We start from the raw sequence: 24,529 nt of genomic DNA on the forward strand, positions 1-24,529 counted from the left end.
AAAGAAGGCAGAGGGGTGACTTAATTGAGGTGTACAAAATTATGAGGGAAAGAGATAGGGCGGACAGGATAAAATTGTTTCCCTTGGTGGAGAATTCGAGAACCAGGGAACATAGATTTACTATAACTGGCAGATGGTGTAGAGGGGACATGAGGAAAAACTGCAAAGGACAGTGGGAGTCTGGAATTTGCTGCCCAAGTTGGTGGTGAAAGCAGAGACCCTAAACTCTTTTAAAAGGTACAAGAATCTGCGCCTTAAATGCTCTAGAGAGCTGTGGCCCGGGTGCAGGAGGGTGGGATTAGAAAGGGCACCTGCATGTCCTAGGGCTGGCATGGACAAGATGGGCCGAATGGCCTCCATCTGTGCTGTAACCTTTCTAGGATTCTAAGACACAGTGAACGGTTAGGATCTGGAATGCAACACCCAAGAGCGTGGCAAAAGCACATTCAAACACTGAGTTGCTCTTGCAGGGAGCCAGCATGAACATGACAGGTCGATAATCAATTAACATTTCTAGCCATTTTGAATAGAAGCAAGTTTTCTTTGCACAAAATTGTACAAAAATTAATAGGGAGCCGATTGGTCTATCAATACTTTATTTCACCCGAGCAAGCTGGGTTTGAAGCAATCCAGAGTTAGGATTCAAAGAAGAAATGTAACCATAACTTATGCAGCAATGCTAAATGCAAACTTTGCATAAGTGAAGGTGTGTACAATGACAAAGAAATCATTACCAAAAATTTGGCAAGTCTCACCAGAATGGAGATTCAAACCCTACTCTAGAATTTGAGCACATAAACCACGCTGATTTTTCCAGAAAGTAAACGTAATGCTACACATTTGGTATCAGACATTTTTCAAGATGAGACATTAAACTGAGGCTCCACCAGACTAGATATAAAGATCCCATAGCACTATTCAAAAAGCAAGTGTGTTGTCCTGGCTAGCATTCCACACCAACCATCAAAAAATTAACTGTTTATTTCATTTGTTGTTCATGGGCCCTCCCGGAATGCAAACTGGCTGACATATTTGAACAAAAGAAAAATTGCTTAACAGCTTAAACCAAACCAACTAATTGCAAAGTGCATGAAAACATGACATGGTGTTATGAAATGCTCAGTTATTGAACGACTATTCAGCAATTCAGAAGTGGATAAAAGTGCTCAAGGAATGTGGAAAGCATTAATACAGAATGTGGCAGAAAATGCAACTTTGGTCTTTGATATAGGTGTCATCTATTAGACACAAACTCAGAAGACAAACTACAAACTCAATTCTAATTCTTTTAAATATATGTTGGATAAATATTAATGCTTTCATCACAAGCTATGATACACTTTTTCTTTTGTTTTTTTAAATTGAATTAAAATAATTTGGGTCTTTAGTGTTTCAGTACATGCTTCCAACCATAAAAGAATTAAAATGTTTAGAAGACTAAACAAAATTAGTGAGACATTGCACAAAAAGCAAGCACGTTGAATAATTAAAACCCAAAACTTTGAGTTAAACAAATAGGAAATCAAAATCATGAGAATGGATTTTATTTTTTTCTTCGCTTTCCAGACATTACCAGCTCTAACACATTCCATTGCAGCTCAATCCATTAGCGTGTGAATGCTTGCAAGATATTCATGAGGAAACTATTCCCCAGCCCAAAAGTGGAAGAAAAAAATTAATATCCTCTGCACATGTACAAACAATGCACAACAAGACATAAGTTCTTTTGCATGATATTTGCCGTTTCCTATCTCTGTTTGGTGCATCTGCTTAATTTTGTTCCAACATAATTTCAGAGATTCAAATTAAGGGAGAACAGGAATGGGTTGGGGGGGGGGGGGGGGGGGGAAAGAGTGCTGAAGAGAGGGGAAAACAGTTTTAGGGGAGTTGATTCCAGGGCTGTTGCCAGCAACAGTAGAAAAATGTAGTCCGAAATGAAATAAAATATATCCAAAAGCATGAATATTCATGTCAAACTGTACAGCTCTGGTCATCGTAAAAAAATATATACAAACAAACATTAGCTTTAATGTAGATATGTTAATTTAGAGCACAGATTTTCAAACTTAGAAACTTTTCACCATGATTTATATAACTATTGCTGGTATAGATGCACTGAAATTATTGTTTGTCTAATAAATGAAACTACATTAAATGCTTCTGTCTTCCGATACATTAGTTCAGTAATGTTAGTTTCAGACTTACATTTCTTTGTAAGATACAATATATGCACTGCAAATTGAGCCAACGCTAATTTGAGCTCGGCAAATGACGCACAGAGCTTGACATGTAGCTATGTAGCAAATAAAAACTACAACACAAAATGCTCAAACACTTAGCTTTTCTGATCATTGCCGTATCAGCATTTGTATTCTGGTTTCTTAATTCTATACCAGGGATACAAACATGGCATATGAGCAAAACCACTGCATAGAAGACTGGGGCAAGGGAAAAGAATGGTTAGGAAATAATTTTTTTGCATACATATCAAAGTTTTATCCTCATTAAATTGTTTCATGAAATTGAAGTAGTTTGATGCTAAATATTAACTTTCCAGCATTCCATTTTAAAGTAATACTGTTGGAGATTTTAAATTAATTGGTAATATGTCATATACTGTGCAAACTTGAGTAATATTTTTAGTAGTAATGTCATGGGAGCAATCAAGTAATATACATTATGCATGTAGTCTTGGTGATAGAACTCGACAGCAATACAGCCATGCATAAATAGTATGTGCAAAGATTACTTGTCTTTTATTACTGTCTATAAATTTGTAGAGTTTAGCTCTACCTAAAACTGAAACAGCCACAACTGCAAATTCAAAAACAATGTATTCTCCTCCAACCTGCCCCCGCAAAACCTACAAATCGTAAAAGGTAAGGTAAAGTCGCCATATCCCAGATGACCATAGGCTGCTCCCCCCTTTGAGGGGGAGAGCTGACCAATGGTGATTTAAACTGAGGATCACCACACCTCAGGCGACGGGCAAGATTGAAAAGGCAGGGCCTTCATGAATAACCTTATTACAAATGGTATACAGTGCAGAATACAAATTACACTGCATGGTTCCACTGAAAAACATCCTTTAAAACTCAAATCATAATTAAAGATTTTCATAGTAAGATGTCTTTGTTGTATGAACATACTGCAAATTACAACTGCACTAATGTTGCAAGAAGGTGTCTTTCCAAATACTGATTTTTCCATAATATATATGAATACAACGAGTAAACACTTGCCAGTGTTCAGCAGTTCCATTTCTTTGTAACAATTTAGCATGTCTTTTTTTTTTTACTCGGACCTTACAGGTTAACAATCTATCTGTCCCTTTAAGATGCTCTTCAGAATTACTGTTAACATCCGTGAATGACCAGTAACACATTTGTCACACATGCCTCCCTTAAAATAGCAAGCAGAATACTCCATGAACATGCATTCATCTGCTAACGTTACCAGCTATTTTTCTTTCATAGTACAAAATTAGCGTTGAATTCTGATAAGCAATAAAATTCAATGTCAATAGTGAAAAATTCAAAATCAAAAATCAATATGCTGAATACAAAATAGAATTAACTTCATTATTTTAGAAAAGGTTGTGTTTCTAGATTTAAACAAATGTATTTTCTTTCAAATTATATAATTTGACAGTGCAGTCCCCCACCTTTAACTGGGCAAACTTAAAAAAAAAAGAAGAGATCTTGCTGGCATGGTGGATGGATTTAGGTGGGAAGGAAACATTAAGCCACTAAATGTTTTGAATATTTACACTGAACATTTAAGCATACAAAACATAATTTCCCTTTTACAAAAATCACAGTGCAGCATACTTTTTCATAACACTTGTCCATTGTAAAACAGAAAATAAGAAACTTAGGATGTTGCAACACAGATGAGAAAAGATATTTGAAACTGTGGCTGTGATCAGAAAATAGATTATAAATAAGGGTTTCAAGTGGATTCTTGAAAATTAGTGTAACAAGATCATAATATCATTTAGAAATTCTAATTCTACCAATCAATTTAGTGATGAAGTAAACATAAGGGGAGTTATTCTGCAGTAGTTCATACATGTATCTAGTATATGGAGAAATTATCTCAAGTGAATAAGACAAAGGAAAGTTCAGTAGTAGTGCCTAAGAAAATATGGTGAATGAATAATAAGACTAACCAGCATTATTGTAAAATCCCATTTTAGCCATTATTAACCAGTAACCTGTACCCATTTAGTTACTCAAAATTCTTAAGTTATCTGTTAAATTTACTTGAGGTAATTACCCCAAATTGAAATTTTTTATCTGCACTTGAGTTAATGCAATTTTTCCTGGGGAAGCGAGGGAGGGAGAGGGTGTGAGAGAGAGAGAGAGAGAGAGGGGGAGAGGGAGAGAGAAAAAAATTACATATTACTACTGATCATGTATTCCTGATTAGTTGACCATACAAGAGTTTCAATGATTGCCAGTTATTTCACTCTCTTCAAACATTTGTTGTGTATTGTACACACTAACTAATGCAATGATCAAAATGATGTGTAGTTGGTAATGCTACACATTTCCTGTTCAGAGTGCACTTATGAAATTATCTTCAAGTTATGAACAATGTAAATTTACAGATTTCCATACTGAAATATAACCAAGCAAATGCCGATAATCATTGTTCTCATTTACAGATAATTGACCTGGAGTATAACAAATAGTTCAACAAATCAGGAACTGTTAAACAATTGTGTCTTAATTTAAGAGAGGTAGATTTATCATCAGGGCAGGGCAAGGGGTATACCTGTAAATTTTCTTTACAGATATTAGTGTTGAAAATTGCAGTGCTAAGTAATTTGCTCAAACCATGTATTCTCCAAATCCAAAAATTTAAGTAAGAGAAATACAGCTTCAGGACCTTTAGAAAGGATTTTGGTCAAATAGTTTTAGACTTCAATTCCATTATTCAACACAAAAGTATATCGCACCCTGTAACAGTTTTTGAGGTTCTAGAAACAAAGAATAAATAAGTATTCTGTTTAAATTCGGGCTGTAAACAGTCAAATGAAACAGTATGTTTGGATGACTGCAATTTCAGCTTAAATATAGGTTTGTCATTATACCAACACCTCTTTCTTTTGGAGCAATTTTGACACAGTTGAGATCTTTATGACCCCAGATACTTAAATGAACATTAAATACGAAAGATGAAAGTCAACAGCCCCAGTTTAAATTTAACCTTAACTGCAAATAGAAAGTGCATAAGCTGCCTTAAATTTTTGCCCTTTCATAAATGTTCCTAATTTTAAACTCAACTACAGCAGCTTCTTCATGATTTTGGCTCTGAGGATTTATGAAGTTCTTTCTGAATGCGGTGCAATGGCGGTATTAGACAATTTCACCAATCATGCATTTAGAGCTGGAATCCTTCCATTGGGGCCTCTTGCTGCTGGAAGATGAACTGTTGCTGATTTTCATCCACTTGTGGTGCAATGCTAGAGTCCTCCTCCTCTATACCAAAATAATGCTCAATCAGATCGAAGGCCTTTTGATAGATTTCCTGGTTTTCATGACTTTGGAGAAATTCGATTTTGTCTAGACCTGCAATCAGAGTTCACAATTCAATGTTATTTATAAGTTGCACTGTTTATTGTTACTTCACAAAGTAACTTACACAAAGTTAATAAAATGTTACGCACTATTCATTGGTGTGATTTCATAGATTTGGCCATAGAATTTACAGTGCTGAAGGAGGCCATTCGGCCCATCGAATCTGCATCGGCTCTTGGAAAGAGCACCCTACCTAACCCCACACCTCCACTCTAACCCCATAACCCAGTATTCCCACCCAACACGAAGGGCACTTTTGGACACTAAGGGCAATTTAGCATGGCCAATCCACCTAACCTGCACATCTTTGGACTGTGGGAGGAAACCGGAGCACCTGGAGGAAACTGATGCATACATGGGGAGAACGTGCAGACTCCGCACAGACAGTGACCCAAGCCAGGAATCAAACCTGGGACCCTGGAGCAGTGAAGCAATTGTTCTAATCACTATGCTACCGTGCTGCCCGAGATGGATCATATGATTACTTGCCTGAGGAAGTTTCTAATTATTTCAAAAGAAACATAAACATGTTCCATTTTTGGGGAACAGTAGAGCCAAGGTGAATACGAGCCAGTACAAGAAGATGCAGAACAAGATTTTAGCATAAACCTTTGTTTCCCCTTGGCCACAGACTCCAGGGATTTTATTTTCTAGTCAGGGCTGGGAACCTGACATCTGGATAATTTCCGAGACCCAACCCCCAGGCAACATCACTCACATGATGCTATCTTGAAATGTAAATGCCCTAATTGCAGCAGAGGCAAGTTCGACACCCAATTATTGGCCACCGAATGCAACCAAGGAGGTAGGAGCTGCCTGCAGATCCTGAGCAGCAAAAGCAAATGGTAGCCATAATGAGGCTTGCCACTGCCTTTAGGAGGAGTATGCAGCGCCTTGGAGGCCCAGTGGCCTCTCACAAAAGTGGCCAAACAGCCAAATGGAAGGTAAAAGACACAACCTGGTCATGATTCCAAGAACTAACTGGAGCTTAATACAAAAAAAAACTTGGAACTTCTGTCCGGTTTGAACTAACAGCTATGCACTAACATGTAACAAGCCATTAGTGTTCAGAGATGTCAATTTTGATAACTCCTTCCTTCCCCCCTGGTCTGCTAACAGCTCAAGGAGTTTAATACCAGGGTGACAGCGGCTGAAAAAGACCTGAATATTAGTGGTCCAAGACAGAAAATTCTGAAATATTTTTGTGACAAGAGATCATTAATTTACTTTTATGATCCAAGAGAAATGTAAAAGCTTCTAGGCATTCAACATATGGTCCAAGTGCCAGAGTCTGATCAGCCAAAGGCTTCTATCCAGCCCACCAACCTTTCATAACTTCCACCTGGATTACCTTGCGGGCCACTTCTGAATGATGCTCTTCGGAGATGAATACACCCCAGCTCCATCAGAAGCACCAATATGCACAGGAATGGGAAGATCTCACCCCATAGAGTGCCCGCCTGCACCAAGTTTACACGGTGCAGTCGCAGGAAGATGAATGGGTGAGAGTGCAGTCCCATTGAACGTGGCTCTCAGACCCTAAACCAGAGTGCTGAACATGTAAAAATAGCCTCGGGGATAAGGATCACCATTCAAGTGATATTGCAGCACCTCCTCCATTCACAGTATTTTGATTTGTTTCATTGCAGGTGCTGCTCACAAAACTGAATCTAAAAAAACACTGAGACCCCAAGAGCTGGTTTCAATGAAGACAAGTGTTGATGCAGATTGGTCCCTGGCCTCTTGTGTATGTCTCTTTTGTTGAATCAGTTTGAGCTAAAGAGATGGAAGAGAGGTTGCTGAGTTTCACCCAGATGCCTTTTAAACCCAGTTCACCAAACAATTTCCAATGTGGAACTGTCAAAGGAGGTAGGTACTTTGGGAGATTAGTTTGTCCAACAGTCACTGTCCATTTAATCTACAAAAGTCTCATTTCAGGAACAAATTTGGTAAAGTTTTCAATTCACTTTATAGAGTTTTACATTCATTCTTAGGATGTGGGCATCGATTGCCAATTCCCACTAGATAGGTCTTCAGCATATGCATCCCTCATAATAAAGTGAAAGTGCAGCTGTGGGGACTGTCCCTGCACTTTCTAGGAAACATTTGAGAACAAAAAGGCAGGCTCCTTAGGGGAAAAAAAACACGACCTGCAATCCTGTGTTAATGGATCCCTGCATAGCTATGAAAACAAACTGATTCGCCCCTTTGAATCTCTCGATCTACCAAAAAGCTTTAAGCAGGCTATGCTCATCTCAGCGAATGGCAAGCTACAAGTAGCAACGGGTAAAGCGTTTCACCGTCACGTTTTTGATGCATTTCCTGTGAGCTCCAGTACCTCAGCGTCAGGTACTCTAGAATGACCATGCTGTAAACGGCCACTGTGGCACTCACCTGGAAATGGCTGGTGGTCCTGGACTTCAGGCACCGATGTATCCGACCGACCGGGAACTGCAACCCAGCTCGCTGCAAATGGGAACCCCCTTTTGTCTTTTGCCTTGCCTGTGTCTTTACACACTTTGTCACAAGCCAACGGCTCGTGTTCTTTCGGTCGCTCCTTTTTTTCCACTGCTGACTAGTGTTTATTAGATGGGAAGAGCTGCCAAATGAGCCCCATCCCAGAGAATAAATTATTCTTCCCGACCCGAGCCTAACCAGCCCAGTGCAAGCCCTCCTGACCCCCCACCTCCTACGAAGGACCCCCTCGGCATCCTGGCTGCAATTGTTGGGAGTGTACTTACCACCTAGCCACTCCTTGGACTGAAAGCTACCAGGCTATGTTCCTCAATACTTCTATCAATTCAGACTAGTGGAAGTTTTGGCTGGAGGGTTTGGAGAATCCCAGCTGGCGAGTGAATGGGGCGTCAATGATATGCAAAATAGCTCTCATGAGATATTTGCATGGTCGGGATAGCGGGAAACCCACTATGGTCAGCGGGATGGGCACTGAGACTCACGATGGGCCTGGCGAGAATCCAGATTTCGTCCTGAAGTGGGATTCTGTGGGCCATTGCCGGATGATCCCAGCAAATAATTAGTTGGGAGGAAAGTTTCACTTCTCCAGTACTAGGTATTGGACAGGCAGATTAGAGACAGTGAAAGTTTAAGAAAAATGGTTGGTACACCGAGCTAGGTGTTTTCATAGGTGGGGGTGTAGCGGTATTGCACTAGTGACCCAGCAACCCAGAGTAATACTCTGTGGAGCCAGGTTCAAATCCCACCATCGCAGATAATGAAATTTCAATTAAATTTTTTAACAATTGAATTAAAAGTCTATTGATGAGCATAAAACCATTGTTGATTGTCATAAAAATCCAATTGATTCACTAATGTCCTTTAGGGAAGGAAATCTGTCATCCTTACCTGGTTTGACCTATTATGTGACTCCAGATCCACAACGATGTGATTGACTCTTTAAAAAAAAATAATCCCAGCCAGCGACACCCACATCCCATGGAGAAATAAAAATACTAAAACGTACATATTTTTGAACGATATTGCCAAAGGGCATTATATAGATGAGAAACAGGAAGGAGTTAAGGATAGATCCTTCTTGTAAATGGTGCAGAACAGGAAGAAAAGCCATTGCTAGTGATTTTCTGACTAAAATTAGATAAATAAAATTTGAACCATGCAAATGTTCCACTCAGCCGAATGGCTTAAAACTAAACACCAGGGGAAGGCTGCAGAGAAAATAATTAGAACTGAAAGCTGACAAGTTTGCAGGTTCTGATGCACTTGAAATGAAAATCGCTTATTGTCACAAGTAGGCTTCAAATTAAGTTACTGTGAAAAGCCCCTAGTCGCCACATTCCGGCGCCTGTTCGGGGAGGCTGTTACGGGAATTGAACTGTGCTGCTGGCCTGTCTTGGTCTGCTTTCAAAGCCAGCGATTTAGCTTTGTGCTAAACAGCCCTATCTTCTTCTGGTCTTAAAAGTGGCTGCTGGGATAATAGATATATTAGTTTTAATTTTCCAAATTTGTTCACAACTCCAATGAAAACGGGAATCAGATATTTTAGCTACTCCATTGCCAACCAAGGATTATTACATTTCAGAGAAGCAAAATGAAAGTTATATCCTCTCTTTTAAACATACTATTTGCTCTGATTATCATGAGTTTTCTCACCATAGGCTTCTTCAATAAGTGCACAGTATGGATTGATACCATTTCCATTCTGTTTGGCCTCTTGTTCTCCTAATCGCAGAATGTTTTCTAGTCCATTCAAAGCAACTTGCACTATTTTGGAGTCCATGACTGTAAGTAAGTCACAGAGTGGCTTGATGCAGCCCAATTCCACTAAATACCTTCAAAGGTAAACAAAAAGGTGCCAGTTAACAACTGCTGTTTTAGTGAATTGATTATACAACATAATCTAAACATCCTCAAATCATTTACAGAAAGGCATAGATGTTGAGCATGAACAAATTTTGTTCAGCACATATTCTAAGATTTTGATTACTGTAATAATAAAGAATTATTAACTAGCTTTAGTTGTGTTACACAACTGTGTAACATCCACTGTTGAGCGACCCAATGATAACTTTCAGTTAACGTAACAATGTAATTCAATTTACAATTCAAGTACAAGTTTTTTTGAAGAATTCCAAAATTTAGAGGCAATTCATCACCCATATTAAGCATTTGTTAAATGATTTGAAGTAACGGGTTGAAAACTTGAAGAAAACCACACTCACACCCATTCAAATTATTTTCTTGACAGACTTTTGTTCAGAGAAAACAGAGAATTGAAATGAAGCATTTTGTCAAGACTATACAGTCATGGATTCTATAGTCATGGTACTGGAACATTTCACTGGGATTTCCTATCATAGCTCATTTGAAGCTGGTACATGGAAACAACTTTCTAAAGATTAAAGATCTAAAAATACTGATTATGCAGTACCCTGGTAGAATAAATCTGACTAATGGTGCACAAGCTTTTAAGAAACTAAGTGTATCAACAAAAAACAATCCACAACTGATTTCCAAGCATGGTAAAGACCATAAGTCAGGGGAGCAGAATTAGGCCACTCGGCCCATCAAGTCTGCTCCACCATTCAATCATGGTTGATATTTTTCTCATCCCCATTCTCCTGCCTTCTCCCCATAACCCCTGATCCCCTTATTAATCAAGAATCTATCTATCTGTCTCAAAGGTACTCAGTGATTTGGCCTCCACACCATTCTGCTGCAAAGAGTTCCACAGATTCACCACCCTCTGGCTGAAGAAATTCCTCCTCATCTCTGTTTTAAAGGAACGTCCATTTAGTCTGACATTGTGTCCTCTGGTTCTAGTTTTTCCTACAAGTGGAAACATCCTCTCCACGTCCACTCTACCCAGGCCTCGCAGTATCTTGTAAGTTTCAATAAGATCCCCCCCCTCATCCTTCTAAACTCCAACGAGTACAGACCCAGAATCCTCAACCTCTCCTGATATGAAAAGCTCTTCATTCCAGGGATTAGATACGGGGCCCAAAATTGCTCACAGTACTCCATATGGGGTCTGACCAGAGCCTTATACAGCCTCAGAAGTACATTCCTGCTCTTTTGTATTCTAGCCCTCTTAACATGAATGCTAACATTGCATTTGCCTTCCTAACTTCCGACTGAACCTGCACGTTAACCTTAAGAGAATCATGAATAAGGACTACCAAGGTCCTTTGTGCTTTTGATTTCCTAAGCATTTCCCCATTTAGGAAATAGTCTTTGCCTCCATTCCTCCTTCCAAAGTGCATAACCTCACACTTTACCACATTGTATTCCATCTGTCACTTCTTTTCCCACTCTCCCAGCCTGTCCAAGTCCTTCTGCAACCCCCATGCTTCCTCAATATGCCCTATTGCTCTACAGATCTATGTATCATCTGCAAACTTAGCAACGGTGCCTTCACTTCCTTCTTCCAGATCTTTGACCCCTGAGGCGCACCACGAGTCACCGGCTATCTGAAAAAGACCCCGTTATTCCCACTCTGCCTTCTGCCAGTCATCCAATCCTCTATTCATGCCAGAATCTTACCCTTAACACCATGGGCTCTCAACTTATTTAACAGTCTCCTATGCCTCCTATGTCAAAGGCAATTTTGGCAATTTAAATAAACCACGGCCACTGGTTCTCCTTTGTCTAACTTCCTTGTTACTTCCTCTCAAAGATATGTAACAGGTTTGTCAGACATGACCTCTCCTTGACAAAGCCGTGTTGATTCAATCCTATTTTATTATGCACTTTCCAAGTACTCCATGATCTCATCTTTAATCGGACTTTAAAATCTTACACCAATGACCAAAGTCAGGCTAACTGGCCTACAATTTCCCGTCTTCTGCCTCCCTCCCTTCTTAAGTAGGAGTGTTACATTAGTCACTTTCCAGTCCTTTGGGATCCTCCCTATCTCCAATGATTCCTGAAAAATCACCACAAATGCCTCCACAATTTCCTGAGCTATCTCTTTTAGAACCCTGGGGTGTAGTCCATCTGATGCAGGTAATTTATCTGCCTTCAGACTTCCCCGAACCTCTTCCTTAGTGATGGCCACTGCACTCACCTCTGCCCCCTGATTCTTTTGGAGCTCTGGCACCCCACTGGTGTCTTCCACTGTGAAGACTGATGCAAAGTAACTATTCAGTTCCTCTGCCATTTCTTTATTTCCTATTATTATTTCTCCAGCCACGTTTTCCAGTGGTCCAAAGTCTATTTTTGCCTCGCTCTCTTACCGTTAAATATTGAAAAAAAAACTCTTCCTATCTTCTTTTATATTACTAGCCAGCTTACACTCATTTTGCCTTCACCCTCCCTTATTGCTTGTCCGCTGCTTGCTTTTAAAGGATTCCCAATCCTCTGGCTTCCAACTAATCCTCGGCACTTCGTATGCTTTTTCTTTTGAGTTGTCCTTGACTTCCCTCGTCAGCCATGGATGCCTTGTCCTCCCCTCAGCACGTTTCTTCCTCCGTGGGATTAATCTCTGTTGTGCCTCCCGAATAACCCCCCAAAACCCCTGCCATTGCTGTTCTGCTGTCTTCCCTTCTAGGCTCCCTTTCCAATCAACTCTGGCCAGCTCCTCCCTCATGTCTTACCCTTATTTAATTGTAATACCGTTACATCTGATTCTAGCTTCTCCCTCTCAAACTGCAGGGTAAATTCGATCATATTGTGGTCACTGTTCCCCAAAGGCTCTTTCTCCTCAAGTTCCCTAATCAGGTCTGCCTCATTACACATTATGTCCAGAATTGCCTAAACTCTAGTAGGCTCTGTCACAAGCTGCTTCAACAAACTATCTCTTAGACATTCCACAAATTCCTTTTCTTGGATCGACTACCAACCTGATTTTTCCAGTCCACCTGCATATTGAAGTCCCATGATTATTGTAATATTGCCTTTTTTACATGCTTTCTCCACATCCTGACTACTGCTAGGGGGCCTGTACATAATTTTCCATCAGGGTCTTTTTACCCTTGTGATTCCTCAACTTTACACAGAGATTGTATGTCTTCTGATCCTATATCACTCCTTGCTATCAATTTAACTTCATTCCTTACTAACAATGCAACTCCGCCCCCTTTGCCGATCTGCCTGCCCTTTCGATAGGACACATATCCTTGTATATTTAGATCCCATTATTTTTGTTCTTTATTTCCCCTTCAGTTATTACACCTTCTAAGCTAACGCTCTGGTTCCCAAACCCCTGCCGTACTATTTTAAATCCTCCCGATTGACTCCAGCAAACCTCCCAGCCAGGATATTGGTGCCCCTCCAGTTCAGATGCAACCCGTCCTTCTTGGATAGGTTCCACCTGCCCCGCAAGTGATCCCAATGGTCCAGAAATCCTAAGCCCTCCCGCCTACACCATTGGTTTAGCCACGTGTTTGGCTGCACTCTCCTATTTCTAGTCTCACTGGCACAAACAAAGAACATAGAAAAGTACAGCACAGGAACCAGCCCTTCGGCCCTCCAAGCCGTGCTGCCCGTCTCAACTAAAATCTTCTACACTTCCGGGGTCCATATTTGTCAAGATGCTCCTTAAACGTCACTATTGTCCCTGCTTCCACCACCTCCTCCGACAGCGCGTTCCAGGCACCCACTACACTCTGTGTAAAAACAACTTGCCTCGCACATCTCCTCTAAACCTTTGCCCTTGCACCTTAAACCTATGCCCCCTAGTAATTGACCCCTCTACCCAGGGAAAAGGTCTCTGACTATCCACTCTGTCTATGCCCCTCATAATTTTGTAGACCTCTATCAGGTCGCCCCTCAACCTCCGTTGTTCTAGTGAGAACAAACCAAGTTTATTCAACCGCTCCTCATAGATAATGCCCTCCATACCAGGCAACATCCTGGTAAATCTCTTTTGCACCCTCCCTAAAGCTTCCACATCCTTCTGGTAGTGTGGCGACCAGAATCGAACACTATACTCCAAGTGTGGCCTAACTAAGGTTCTATACAGCTGCAACATGACTTGCCAATGACTATACTCAATGCCCCGGCCAATGAAGGGAAGCATGCCTTATGCCTTCTTGACTACCTTCACCACCTGTGTTGCCGCTTTCAGTGACCTGTGGACCTGTACACCAAGATCTCTCTGACTGCCAATACTCTTGAGGGTTCTACCATTCACTGTATATTCCCTACCTGTATTAGACCTTCCAAAATGTATCACCTCACATTTGTCCAAATTAAACTCCATCTGCCATCTCGCCGCCCAAATCTCCAAACAATCCAAATCCTGCTGTACCCTCTGACAGTCCTCATCGCTATCCGCATTTCCACCAACCTTTGTGAAGTCCGTAAATTTACTAATCAGACCAGTTACATTTTCCTCCAAATCATTTATGTATACTACGAACAGCAAAGGTCGCAGCACTGATTCCTGCGGAACACCACTAGTCACAGCCCTCCAATCCGAAAACCACCCTTCCATTGCTACTCTGCCTTCTATGACCTAACCAGTACTGTATCCATCTTGCTAGCTCACCTCTGATCACGTGTGACTTCACCTTTTGTACCAGTCTGCCATGAGGGACCTTGTCAAAGGCCTTACTGAAGTCCATATAGCAACATCCACTGCCCTACCTGCATCAATCATCTTTGTGACCTCCTCGAAAAGCTCTATCAAGTTAGTGAGACACGACCACCCCTTCACAAAACTGTGCTGCCTCTCGCTAATACAACCTCTTGCTTCCAAATGGGAGTAGATCCTGTCTCGAAGAATTCTCTCCAGTAATTTCCCTACCACTGACATAAGGCTCGCCGGCCTGTAGTGCGCTGGATTATCCTTGCTGCCCTTCTTAAACAAAGGAACAACATTGGCTATTCTCCAGTCCTCCGGGACATCACCTGAAGACAGTGAGGATCCAAAGATTTCTGTCAAGGCCTCAGCAATTTCCTCTCTTGCCTCCTTCAGTATTCTGGGGTAGATCCCATCAGGCCCTGGGGACTTATCCACCTTAATATTTTTCAAGACCCCCGACACCTCGTCTTTTTGGATCTCAATGTGACCCAGGCTATCTACACATCCTTCACCAGACTCATCATCCACCAATTCTCTGGTGAATACAAATGCAAAGTATTCATTTAGTACCTCACCCATTTCCTCTTGCTCCACACATAGATTCCCTCCCTTCAGTGGGCCAACCCTTTCCCTGGCTATCCTCTTGCTTTTTATGTACGTGTAAAAAGCCTTGGGATTTTCCTTACCATTATTTGCCAATGACTTTTCGTGACCCCATTTAGCTCTCCTGAGTCCTTGCTTATGTTCCTTCCTACTTTCCTTATATTCCACACAGGCTTCGTCTGTTTCCAGCCTTCTAGCCATAGAAAATGCCTCCTTTTCCTTCTTGACGAGGCCTACAATATCTCTCGTTATCCAAGGATCTCAAAATTTGCCATATGTATCCTTCTTCCTCACAGGAACATGCCGGTCCTGAATTCCTTTCAACTGATATTTGAAAGCCTCCCACATGTCAGATGTTGATTTACCCTCAAACACCCGCCCCCAATCTATGTTCTTCAGATCCCACCTGATATTGTTACAATTAGCCTTCCCCCAATTTAGCACATTCACCCGAGGACCACTCTTATCCTTGTCCACCAGCACTTTAAAACTTACTGAATTGTGATCACTGTTCCCGAAATGCTCCCCTACTGAAACTTCTACCACCTGGCCGGACTCATTCCCCAATACCAGATCCAGTACAGCCCCTTCCCTAGTTGGACTATCTACATATTGTTTTAAGAAGCCCTCCTGGATGCTCCTTACAAACTCTGCCCCGTCCTAGCCCCTAGCACTAAGTGAGTCCCAGTGTCCCATGGCACAGGAGTAATCCTGAAATTACAACCCTAGATGTTCTGCTTTTTAGCTTACTACCTAACTCTCTCAACTCCTTCTGCAGGACCTCATCACTCTTCTTGCCAATGTCGTCAGTACCTATGTGTACTGCGAACTCTGGCTGTTCACCCTCCCCCTTCATGATATCCAGTGTTCGTTCAGAGACACGTGTTATAAGCAGAAAATAAAATAAAGAGTCAAGCTACACCATTCTGAATCAAAGATTTAAGATTCTGTCTTCAATAGTTATATGCTGAATCTAAAAGATTAGCAGATAGAGTGGAATAGAGCATCCATAGGCACGATGAGTACCATATTTATTGGTTACAATTACCTGATTTGTTCTGGAGTCCCTCCAGAAGTTGCATTTGTGATAGCCCAAGCAGCCTCCTTCCTAGTGCGGAATTCAGCCTTTTGGAGAACATCTATCAGCACTGGGAAAATATTTGCATCTATTACAGCCTATTAAGTATAAAAACAGAATATGAATATCAAATCAAGTAGTCAAGCATATTAGGTACAAACATTATATAAGATGACAATTGTTGTTGAAAATAAACTTTTAACTGAGGTGTCTCGTTTCCCCTTTTCTAAAAAGCTGTTTTTTTTGCAGATATTTGTGGTGGCTTGAGACATACACTGGAAACTTCCAATAGCAAACAAAGAGGGGGTTTATTGATGAAAGGCAAAGGCAGTTAAATAACAAGCACAGAACACAATACAACAGGTTTTTACAATTCAGCTCCCGGGCCCACACTGCCTGGGGTCCTGCTCCCAGGGCCCCACACAAACTCCCTATTGGCCCAAGGATTTGTCTTGAGTTGGTCAAAGTTGTCCGTGGAGCCTGCTCCCTGAAAGGACCGCACCAACACATCCCACACCCACCTCCCCCCCCTTAGGTCCCTTATTACACTACCCTAAAATTATATTCAAAAGTTCCAATGGTTAAGAGACCATGGTAAATAGCATCCATCTCAAGGTCAATTGGTCCGATGACCTTCGGACCCTCCCGGATCTCACTGCCCCAGGCTCAGCACTCTTTTGGGAAATTGGGTCAGTCAATACTACCACAAGTGGCAACACTTCAACAATAGGCGAACTGGCCTCATCGGTCTAGACAGGCACAGCTGGTTGAACGGAAACGGGAATATTTGGCTGGAACGAATCACAGGTGTATTGCCAATGCTCGTTGAATTTGTGAACTCCAAGCTGGGGGTTGCCACCTCACGGCTCCTCAAGTGGTCAACGTGCTTTCTGAAGGTCCTCCCATTAATATTGACCGCATAAGACACCGCCCCGATCAGACCATAGATTTCATAGAATTTACAGTGCTGAAAGAGGCCATTCGGCCCATCGAGTCCGCACCAGCCTTTGGAAAGAACACCTACTGAAGTCCATACTTCCAACCTATCCCCACACCTCCACCCTATCCCTGTAATCCCATCTAACCACAACCTATCCCCACACCTCCACCCTATCCCTGTAACCCCATCCAACAAAGGCTAACCTGAAGTGGAATGACAGGCTTCTCAATGGCACAGTGGTTAACATTGCTGCCTCACAGCTCCAGGGATCTGGATTCAATCTGGTCTCAGAACATGGGTGTTGAATCAAAGATTTACACATATCTTGACTTTTACGCACTTAACCTAGCCCAATTCTTTATGGAAGGCGTCTTCATACCTCCTTAAAACATATTGGAGGACGCCACCAGATATTTTGAAGATTTCCAGGCAGTTCTGCAACCAGTCCCTTCCCAACAGACTGGGTCTATATTCTTCCACGACAACCAAAGACAGATTGGCCTCCTGTCCTCTGACCGTCACTGGCTGTTCCAAGGATATTCAAAATCTTCCCGTTGCCGGTTTAAAACTTAGCTGTAGTACTCTTCAAACTTAAAAGACTGCGTTCCTGCATGAAGATATCGGCTGGTCTTCTCACCTACCACAGTCGCCAAAGCCCCGGTGCCAACTTCCATTTTAAGGGTCTATCACTTACTCACAAGACAATTTCAATTGGAAGGGTCTTAATCCATTGGAGTGTATTCAACTGATGCATTACATGTTCGTCTTCAGAGCTATTCTCATGTTCAGTGGCACTATGGACTGCTGTTGCAGTCTTTGTTTTGGACTGGCGCGCTTTGCCTCGTGCTGCTATGTGCTTGTATGTGCCCTCTTCGGTTGCATTGGAAGCACAAGAACTCCCAACATGGCGGGTCTCCTGGGGATGGTTCCCACTACCGTACCGAGAGCAGTTCCACCCAGAACAGTCCGACTCCTTCCCGCTCCTCGAGTTCCGGTCCTGTCCGGAGGACAGTGTCTGATCCTGTGCTGCTCTCTTGTATCTCGCCTTGGACCTCGCAGCCATACTGCCCCATACTTGGTTAACCGCCTCTTTAGCCATGCTTTCAAGTTCAGCGGTACCTTGTTCGGCGCATTCCTTCCTCTGAGCTATCCCGATCACTTTTTCCAATGTAATTGTGGTCTCCGCCAGAAGCTTCTTCTGGATACTAAGGTTATGGATCCCACAAACCAACCGACTGCACGACATGCCATTAAGCATGGCCCCCAACTCAAGTGCTCAGCAAGCTGATGAAGCCTGTCTATGAAGGCTGAGACAGACTCTTCATGGTCCTTCACTAATAATAATAATAGCTTATTGTCACAAGTAGGCTGCAATGAAGTTACTGAGAAAAACCTCTAGTCGCCACATTCTGGCACCTGTTCGGGGAGGCCGGTATGGGAATTGAACCCGCGCTGCTGGCCTGCATTACAAGCCAGCTGTTTAGCCCACTGTGCTAAACCATCCCCATCAGAGTTAAACCTAAAACTTTGGGAGAATAATCAAAGGTCTTCGGTTGAAATATTCTTTAACCAATTTCACTATCTGGTCAAAATTCTCTTATCTACTCTTTTACCAATTTAAACACCTGAACTTGATCGCCTCTCCACTATTAAAAATACAAAAGGGAACACAATCCTGTCTGTCATCATCTTTAAGCCCTAGTAAAATTCTGATGAGTCTGCACTGTACCTTTTCAAGGTCAATGATTCTTTCCTGAGATTCATTGTCCAAAACTGAACTCTGGACTCCAAATGGGATATGCCCAGAGCATTGTGTGAAGTACCATGGGGAGGCAATGGTGTAGTGTTATTTTTATTGGACTATTAATATAGAGACCCAAGGTACTGCTCTGGGGACATGTGTTAGAATTGCACCACAGCAGATGCTGAAATTTGTATTCAATAAAGATCTGGAAAGTCTACCGATAACCATGAAACTAATGTCGATAAGTGTCCTTCAGAGAAGGAAATGTGCTCTCCTTATCTGGTCTGGCCTGCATGTGACTCGAGATGAACAGCAAAGTGGTTGACTCATAACAGCCACTCAGTTTAAGGACAATTAGGGACAGGCAACAAATGCTGGCCTTTCCAGCAGTGCTCACATCCCATGAAAGACTAAAAACTCACTATATTCAATGAGGCTTTTAGATTCTGTGAACCTGCGCTCCAACTTTTCGTGATTTAAGTACATTGACACTTAATTTTCCTTTGCTGCTCTTCAGCTCCGAGACTATAAATAGGGCAAAATTAGGACACTCATCGACAATGGTTTCATGGTTATCAGTAGACTTTTCAGATCTTTAGTGAATACAAATTTCAGCATCTGATGTGGTGCGTTTCCAACCCATGTCCCCAGAGCAGTTCCCTGGGTACTGGGTATTATAAAATATTCCAAAGTCTTGTTTCCTTCCAAGTGTATGTCCTCACACTTCAGCACATATAATTCCATCTACCAGAGCTTTTCCCCCATACTTTCTTTCCCAATCCACAAAACTTTCTGTGCTTCCTAACCTCGTGTCATCCAAAAACTTTGATACAAAATTCCCCATTATAAATGCACACAATTTAGATAGTGGGAAATTGCAGACACAGTACATAGAAACATAGGGTTTAGGAGCAGAAGCAGGCATTTCAGCCCTTCGAGCCTGCTCCACCATTCAATTAGAATGGCTGATCTCTTCCTGGTCATGAATCCACCTCCCTACCTGTTCCCCATATCCCTTAAAAAAAACTCACAAGTATATCTATCTCCTTCTTGAAACCATTTAATGATTAAGACTCTGCACCATGGGGCAGCGAGTCCCACACATTCACTGCCCTCTGCGATTAGTTCCTCCTCATCTCAGTTTTAAGTGTACCATCTCTCAACCTACAACTGTGACCCATCGTTCCAGATTGTCCCATAAGGTGGAACATTTGGTCTACGTTTACTTTATGAATCCCTTTTAGTATTTTATATACCTCGATCAGATTCCCTTGCAGCCCCCGCACTCCAGCGAGTATAAGCCCAAACCATTTATCTCTCCTCCTACATCAATCCTGTCATCTCCGGAATCAATCTGGTGAACCACCTCTGAACTGCCTCCAATGTCACCTTATCCTTCCTCATGTAAGGAGACCAGAACTGGACACACTACTCCAGATGTGGTCTCACCAACACCCTATACAATTGCAATAACAGTTCTCTGCTTTTATTATAGTCCTTTTGCAATAAACACTAAAATTCCATTTGCCTTTTTTGCTACCTGCTACACCTGCATACTGTCTTCCTGCAATTCCTGAACATAGACACCCAGATCCCTCTGCCCAGACGCATTTTGAATCAGCTTTCCATTTAGATAATAATTTGCCTTTCTATTTTTGCCTTTTTATTATTATCCAACATGGATAACCTCACATTTATCCACATTAAATTTTGGCCCATTCTCTTAGCCTACCTGTATATCCCTCTGTAAACTCTTATTTCCTCTTCACTGCCTGCTTTCCCACTTGTTTTAGTACAGATCCCTCAGGAACATCATTGGTAATATTCTATCTATCAGAGAACCAATAATTTATCCCTGTTCCCTGTCTCCAACCTCCCGACTATTCTGCGCACGCCGCTGCCCCCACAGAACATTGATATTTACAATCATATGAAAATAACGAACTGAGAAAGACTAACTGACCATCACACCTGCCTCATACACGAGATGGCACAGCAGCACAGTGGTTAGCACTGTTGCTTCACAGCACCAAGGACCCGGCTTGGGTCACTGCGGTGCAGAGTCTGCGCGTTCTCCCCGTGTCTGTGTGGGTTTTCTCTGGGTGTTCCAGTTTCCTCCCACAAGTCCCGAAGGATGTGCTTGTTAGGTGAATTGGACATTCTGAATTCTCCTGTGTACCTGAACAGGTACTGGAGTGTGATGACTAGGGGCTTTTCACAGTAACTTCACTGGAGTGTTAATATAAACCTACTTGTGACACTAATAAAGATTATTAAAATACAGATAAGATGCCTTCAGATGGTCACTTCCCCACTACCAACAATGTTTCAAGACAGAAAACCTACATGACCAATTTAAGGGGAAAGAATCTAGAACATTCCAGATCTCAAAATATCATAGGTTACTCCACACAAGTAGGGTGGGCACAATATACACCATTATTCAAATATCATCTCACTTTTACTTCATGCAGCTAAAATATCACAGGTAACAGGCAGATTTTGCATTGCTTTTGGAAGTACAACAAAGTATATTACCTGGATTTGTGCTCTATTTCCAGCAGTGATATTGGAAACTGTCCAGCAAGCTTCCTTCCTTATAGATTCTTTTGGGCTGCTCAATAAATGAAGGAGGCAGGGAAGTGCAGAGCAATTCAAAATCACCTAAATTAAGTAATAAAACATTAAAATTGAGAGACATTGCTACTTAGTAATATTGAGATGTTACAGTTGGCATAATTTAATGTCCAAACTCAAATTAAAAGAGTAGCCCAAAAGCGTGCAAACAAAAACATTTTAAACTTCAGGCTCTCCAACTCAATTTACTATTATGATGCTCACGGAAACCAATAACCTAAAAAACCAATTTACCAAACGCACCCAAAGGAAGATACTGATAGATAAGATTTCACATTTCATAACTTTTCCATGTAACAATTAAACACCAATCAACAGCCACATTATATTTAATAGAAATTATAAAAGTACATCTCAAATAGCCAATACAAAGATGGATTTCATGGCTTTACTATGGATAGCCTTACACATGGGGTCATATTCAGCCACAAAATTATTCAAAACTGTCTCTCTCAGATAGGAGTTCCGCTTCCTATTTCCAGGCATTTCACCTCCTCTCGCCACTCTCAACCTATTTGGGACCTACAGGCAAAGTCATCAGCAAAATGGTCAGCTCTGGTTAATTAGTCCTTTCCAAATAATTGAAGCAGCACAGTAACACAATTTTTCTTATCCTCGTTCTCAGCTTCAGCCTTCCAACACACAACTCTCCTCAGCCTGTCTGCACTACTCTGCCAGTGAAATCTACCTGATGATTCTAAGTACCCCCTCCGCCCCCAGCTCCCACAAACAGCCTCCATTTCCATAGCAACTGGAGGTCACAGCCAGATTTCCCAGCAATCTGATGCCACATCTAGAAACCTGAAGTCATAACCACCTTTCCCAGATACCTAGTTTTCATTTCTCTTTCAATCAGAGATTGTCTCAAAAAATACAGACTCTGAAACCAAGGCCAGTGCATGCACAAGGTTGGATACGCTCACAGTGGATTTCAACATATTAGATATATTTTAGTAAAGGCTAGAACTGGTGAAGTGGGCTGCACATATTTAGTTTATAGCACTGAAAATGCACTATATTTTTTAAAAATAAATTTAGAGTACCTAATTCAATTTTTCCAATTAAGGGGCAATTCAGCGTGACCAATCCACCTACCCTACACATCTTTGGGTTGTGGGGGCGTAACCCACACAAACACGAGGAGAATGTGCAAACTCCACAAGGACTGTGACCCAGAGCCGGGATCGAACCTGGGACCTCAGCGCCGAGAGGATATATTGTCAGCAAATAAAAATTTCAGAAAACATTATTGCAGCAGAATTTAAATATTTTGATTCTGCTGTAGAAAAGAATATAAACTTATTCCAATATACCTAAGATGTGGAGATGCCGGCGTTGGACTGGGGTGAGCACAGTAAGAAGTCTTACAACACCAGGTTAAAGTCCAACAGGTTTGTTTCAAACACGAGCTTTCGGAGCGCAGCTCCTTCTTCAGGTGACTGTTTCAAAGCTTGGTTTCATAGATCATAGAATTTACAGTGCATAGAATTTACAGTTTGCAGCTCTACTTGGTCTCCTGCACATATTATGATGGTCTCCTGCACATATTATGATCAAGCAAAGTCACATTGGACACAAAATGTTAACGCTGTTTCTCTCTCTACAGATGCTGCTAGATCTACTAAGTTTTTCCAGCACTTGTTTTGTTTTCAGATTTCCCGCATTTACAGTAGTTTGCTCTTAATAACCGTAATAACGACATCTGGATCGTCCTGGAGCCACCAACTCATAAGAGCTTCCACTCCATCAATGTGCAATTGACATGTAACCACAAATATATATTTATGCCCATGTGTAAAAGGTTCTTGCTGCTTTCGACCTAGGGTAACCCATCCTTTCGCCTTGAAGCAAACATACTTGCTTGGCTGCTGAGAGACAAGTAATAACCATTTAAAACATGGCCGTCACTCATGCGGAACCCAACCACAGGCTCTTGAGCAGTAAAATGAAAACCAGATACATAAATTGACATGCTGCAGATGTGCTTCAGGATGCCTGGAGAGATCTGGATGCACACTTTGGTACACACCATTCAGGATATCCATAATTGTTATGGTATGCAGTACTCAGCAAAAAGATACACAGTGGCAAGATGTCTGCCATTCCCTTAGGCATTCCCTTTCCCCCACAGCACTCCACAAAGTTAAAATCAAGCCCATGTTTTCACGTAATGAGATGAATGACCACATATCAATTTGAATGAATCTCTCTTGAGAAATAATACATCGACCAAGATAAATGACTACTTTTGTGATCTTTACCATCCCCCTAAAACAGAACAGGTAGGCAGAGCCTTGGTTTAGCATCACAACTAGAGGAAAACTTCACAGAACTCTCGGAATACCAAACTGAAATATATATCTAGATTATATATTTAGGACTCGGGTGGAGATTGAACTGGTGACCTTACAGCCGAGTCAAAATAACACTAATAACCCAAGACCAAAGTAAAAAATGCAACTGGATAAAAATAAAAATGCCACATGTACTTTGGAAGGGTACAGTTAACTTTTACAGGCAAAACGTATCAAGAAATATCTGATACAATTGATTTCAAGACCAAAGGGTAAAAAGGTTATATACGGACATGGAAAATACTATATTTCAGTATTAGATTCACATATAATAATTTATGTTCTGAAATTGCACAGTTGTGCTGAAGAGATGATGAAATTAAGTCTCACAAATATACTGTGAAGCTGAAGGGCAGAAATTTTAAAAATGTTCTCACCTGTGTTTGGATGTCATCGCCAGTAACTATGTTTCCTACAGCTCTCAGTGCAGGTGAGACAACCTTATAATCGTTATGCCTATAAAAGAAGTGCAGGGCAAATTAGCGCTACTCATTGCTACATTTCAAAAGAAATTATCGAAAAAAAAAATTCCAGCAAGAGTAGACATACAGAACACAACTGTTTTAATTAAAAACTAACCCCTCTTA

At 41.5% G+C, this 24,529-nt stretch overlaps 1 protein-coding gene across 1 annotated transcript in view; it reads right to left on the bottom strand.

Annotated features, from left to right (window-relative positions):
• Positions 1-579: 579 nt before the first annotated feature.
• The window catches only part of kpna5 (karyopherin alpha 5 (importin alpha 6)), a 55,604-nt gene continuing 31,654 nt past the window's right edge, over positions 580-24,529 (bottom strand). The window contains exons 10-14 of the mRNA XM_038799621.1: positions 24,320-24,398; positions 21,490-21,615; positions 16,238-16,365; positions 9,714-9,892; positions 580-5,576 (exon numbers count right to left, since the gene is read on the bottom strand). Coding sequence (XP_038655549.1) covers positions 5,389-5,576; positions 9,714-9,892; positions 16,238-16,365; positions 21,490-21,615; positions 24,320-24,398 — 700 coding nt within the window. The 3' untranslated portion in view covers positions 580-5,388. The remainder of the gene's footprint in view (positions 5,577-9,713; positions 9,893-16,237; positions 16,366-21,489; positions 21,616-24,319; positions 24,399-24,529) is intronic.

This window comes from Scyliorhinus canicula, chromosome 6 (assembly GCF_902713615.1).
Source record: "Scyliorhinus canicula chromosome 6, sScyCan1.1, whole genome shotgun sequence".
NCBI lineage: Eukaryota > Metazoa > Chordata > Chondrichthyes > Carcharhiniformes > Scyliorhinidae > Scyliorhinus > Scyliorhinus canicula.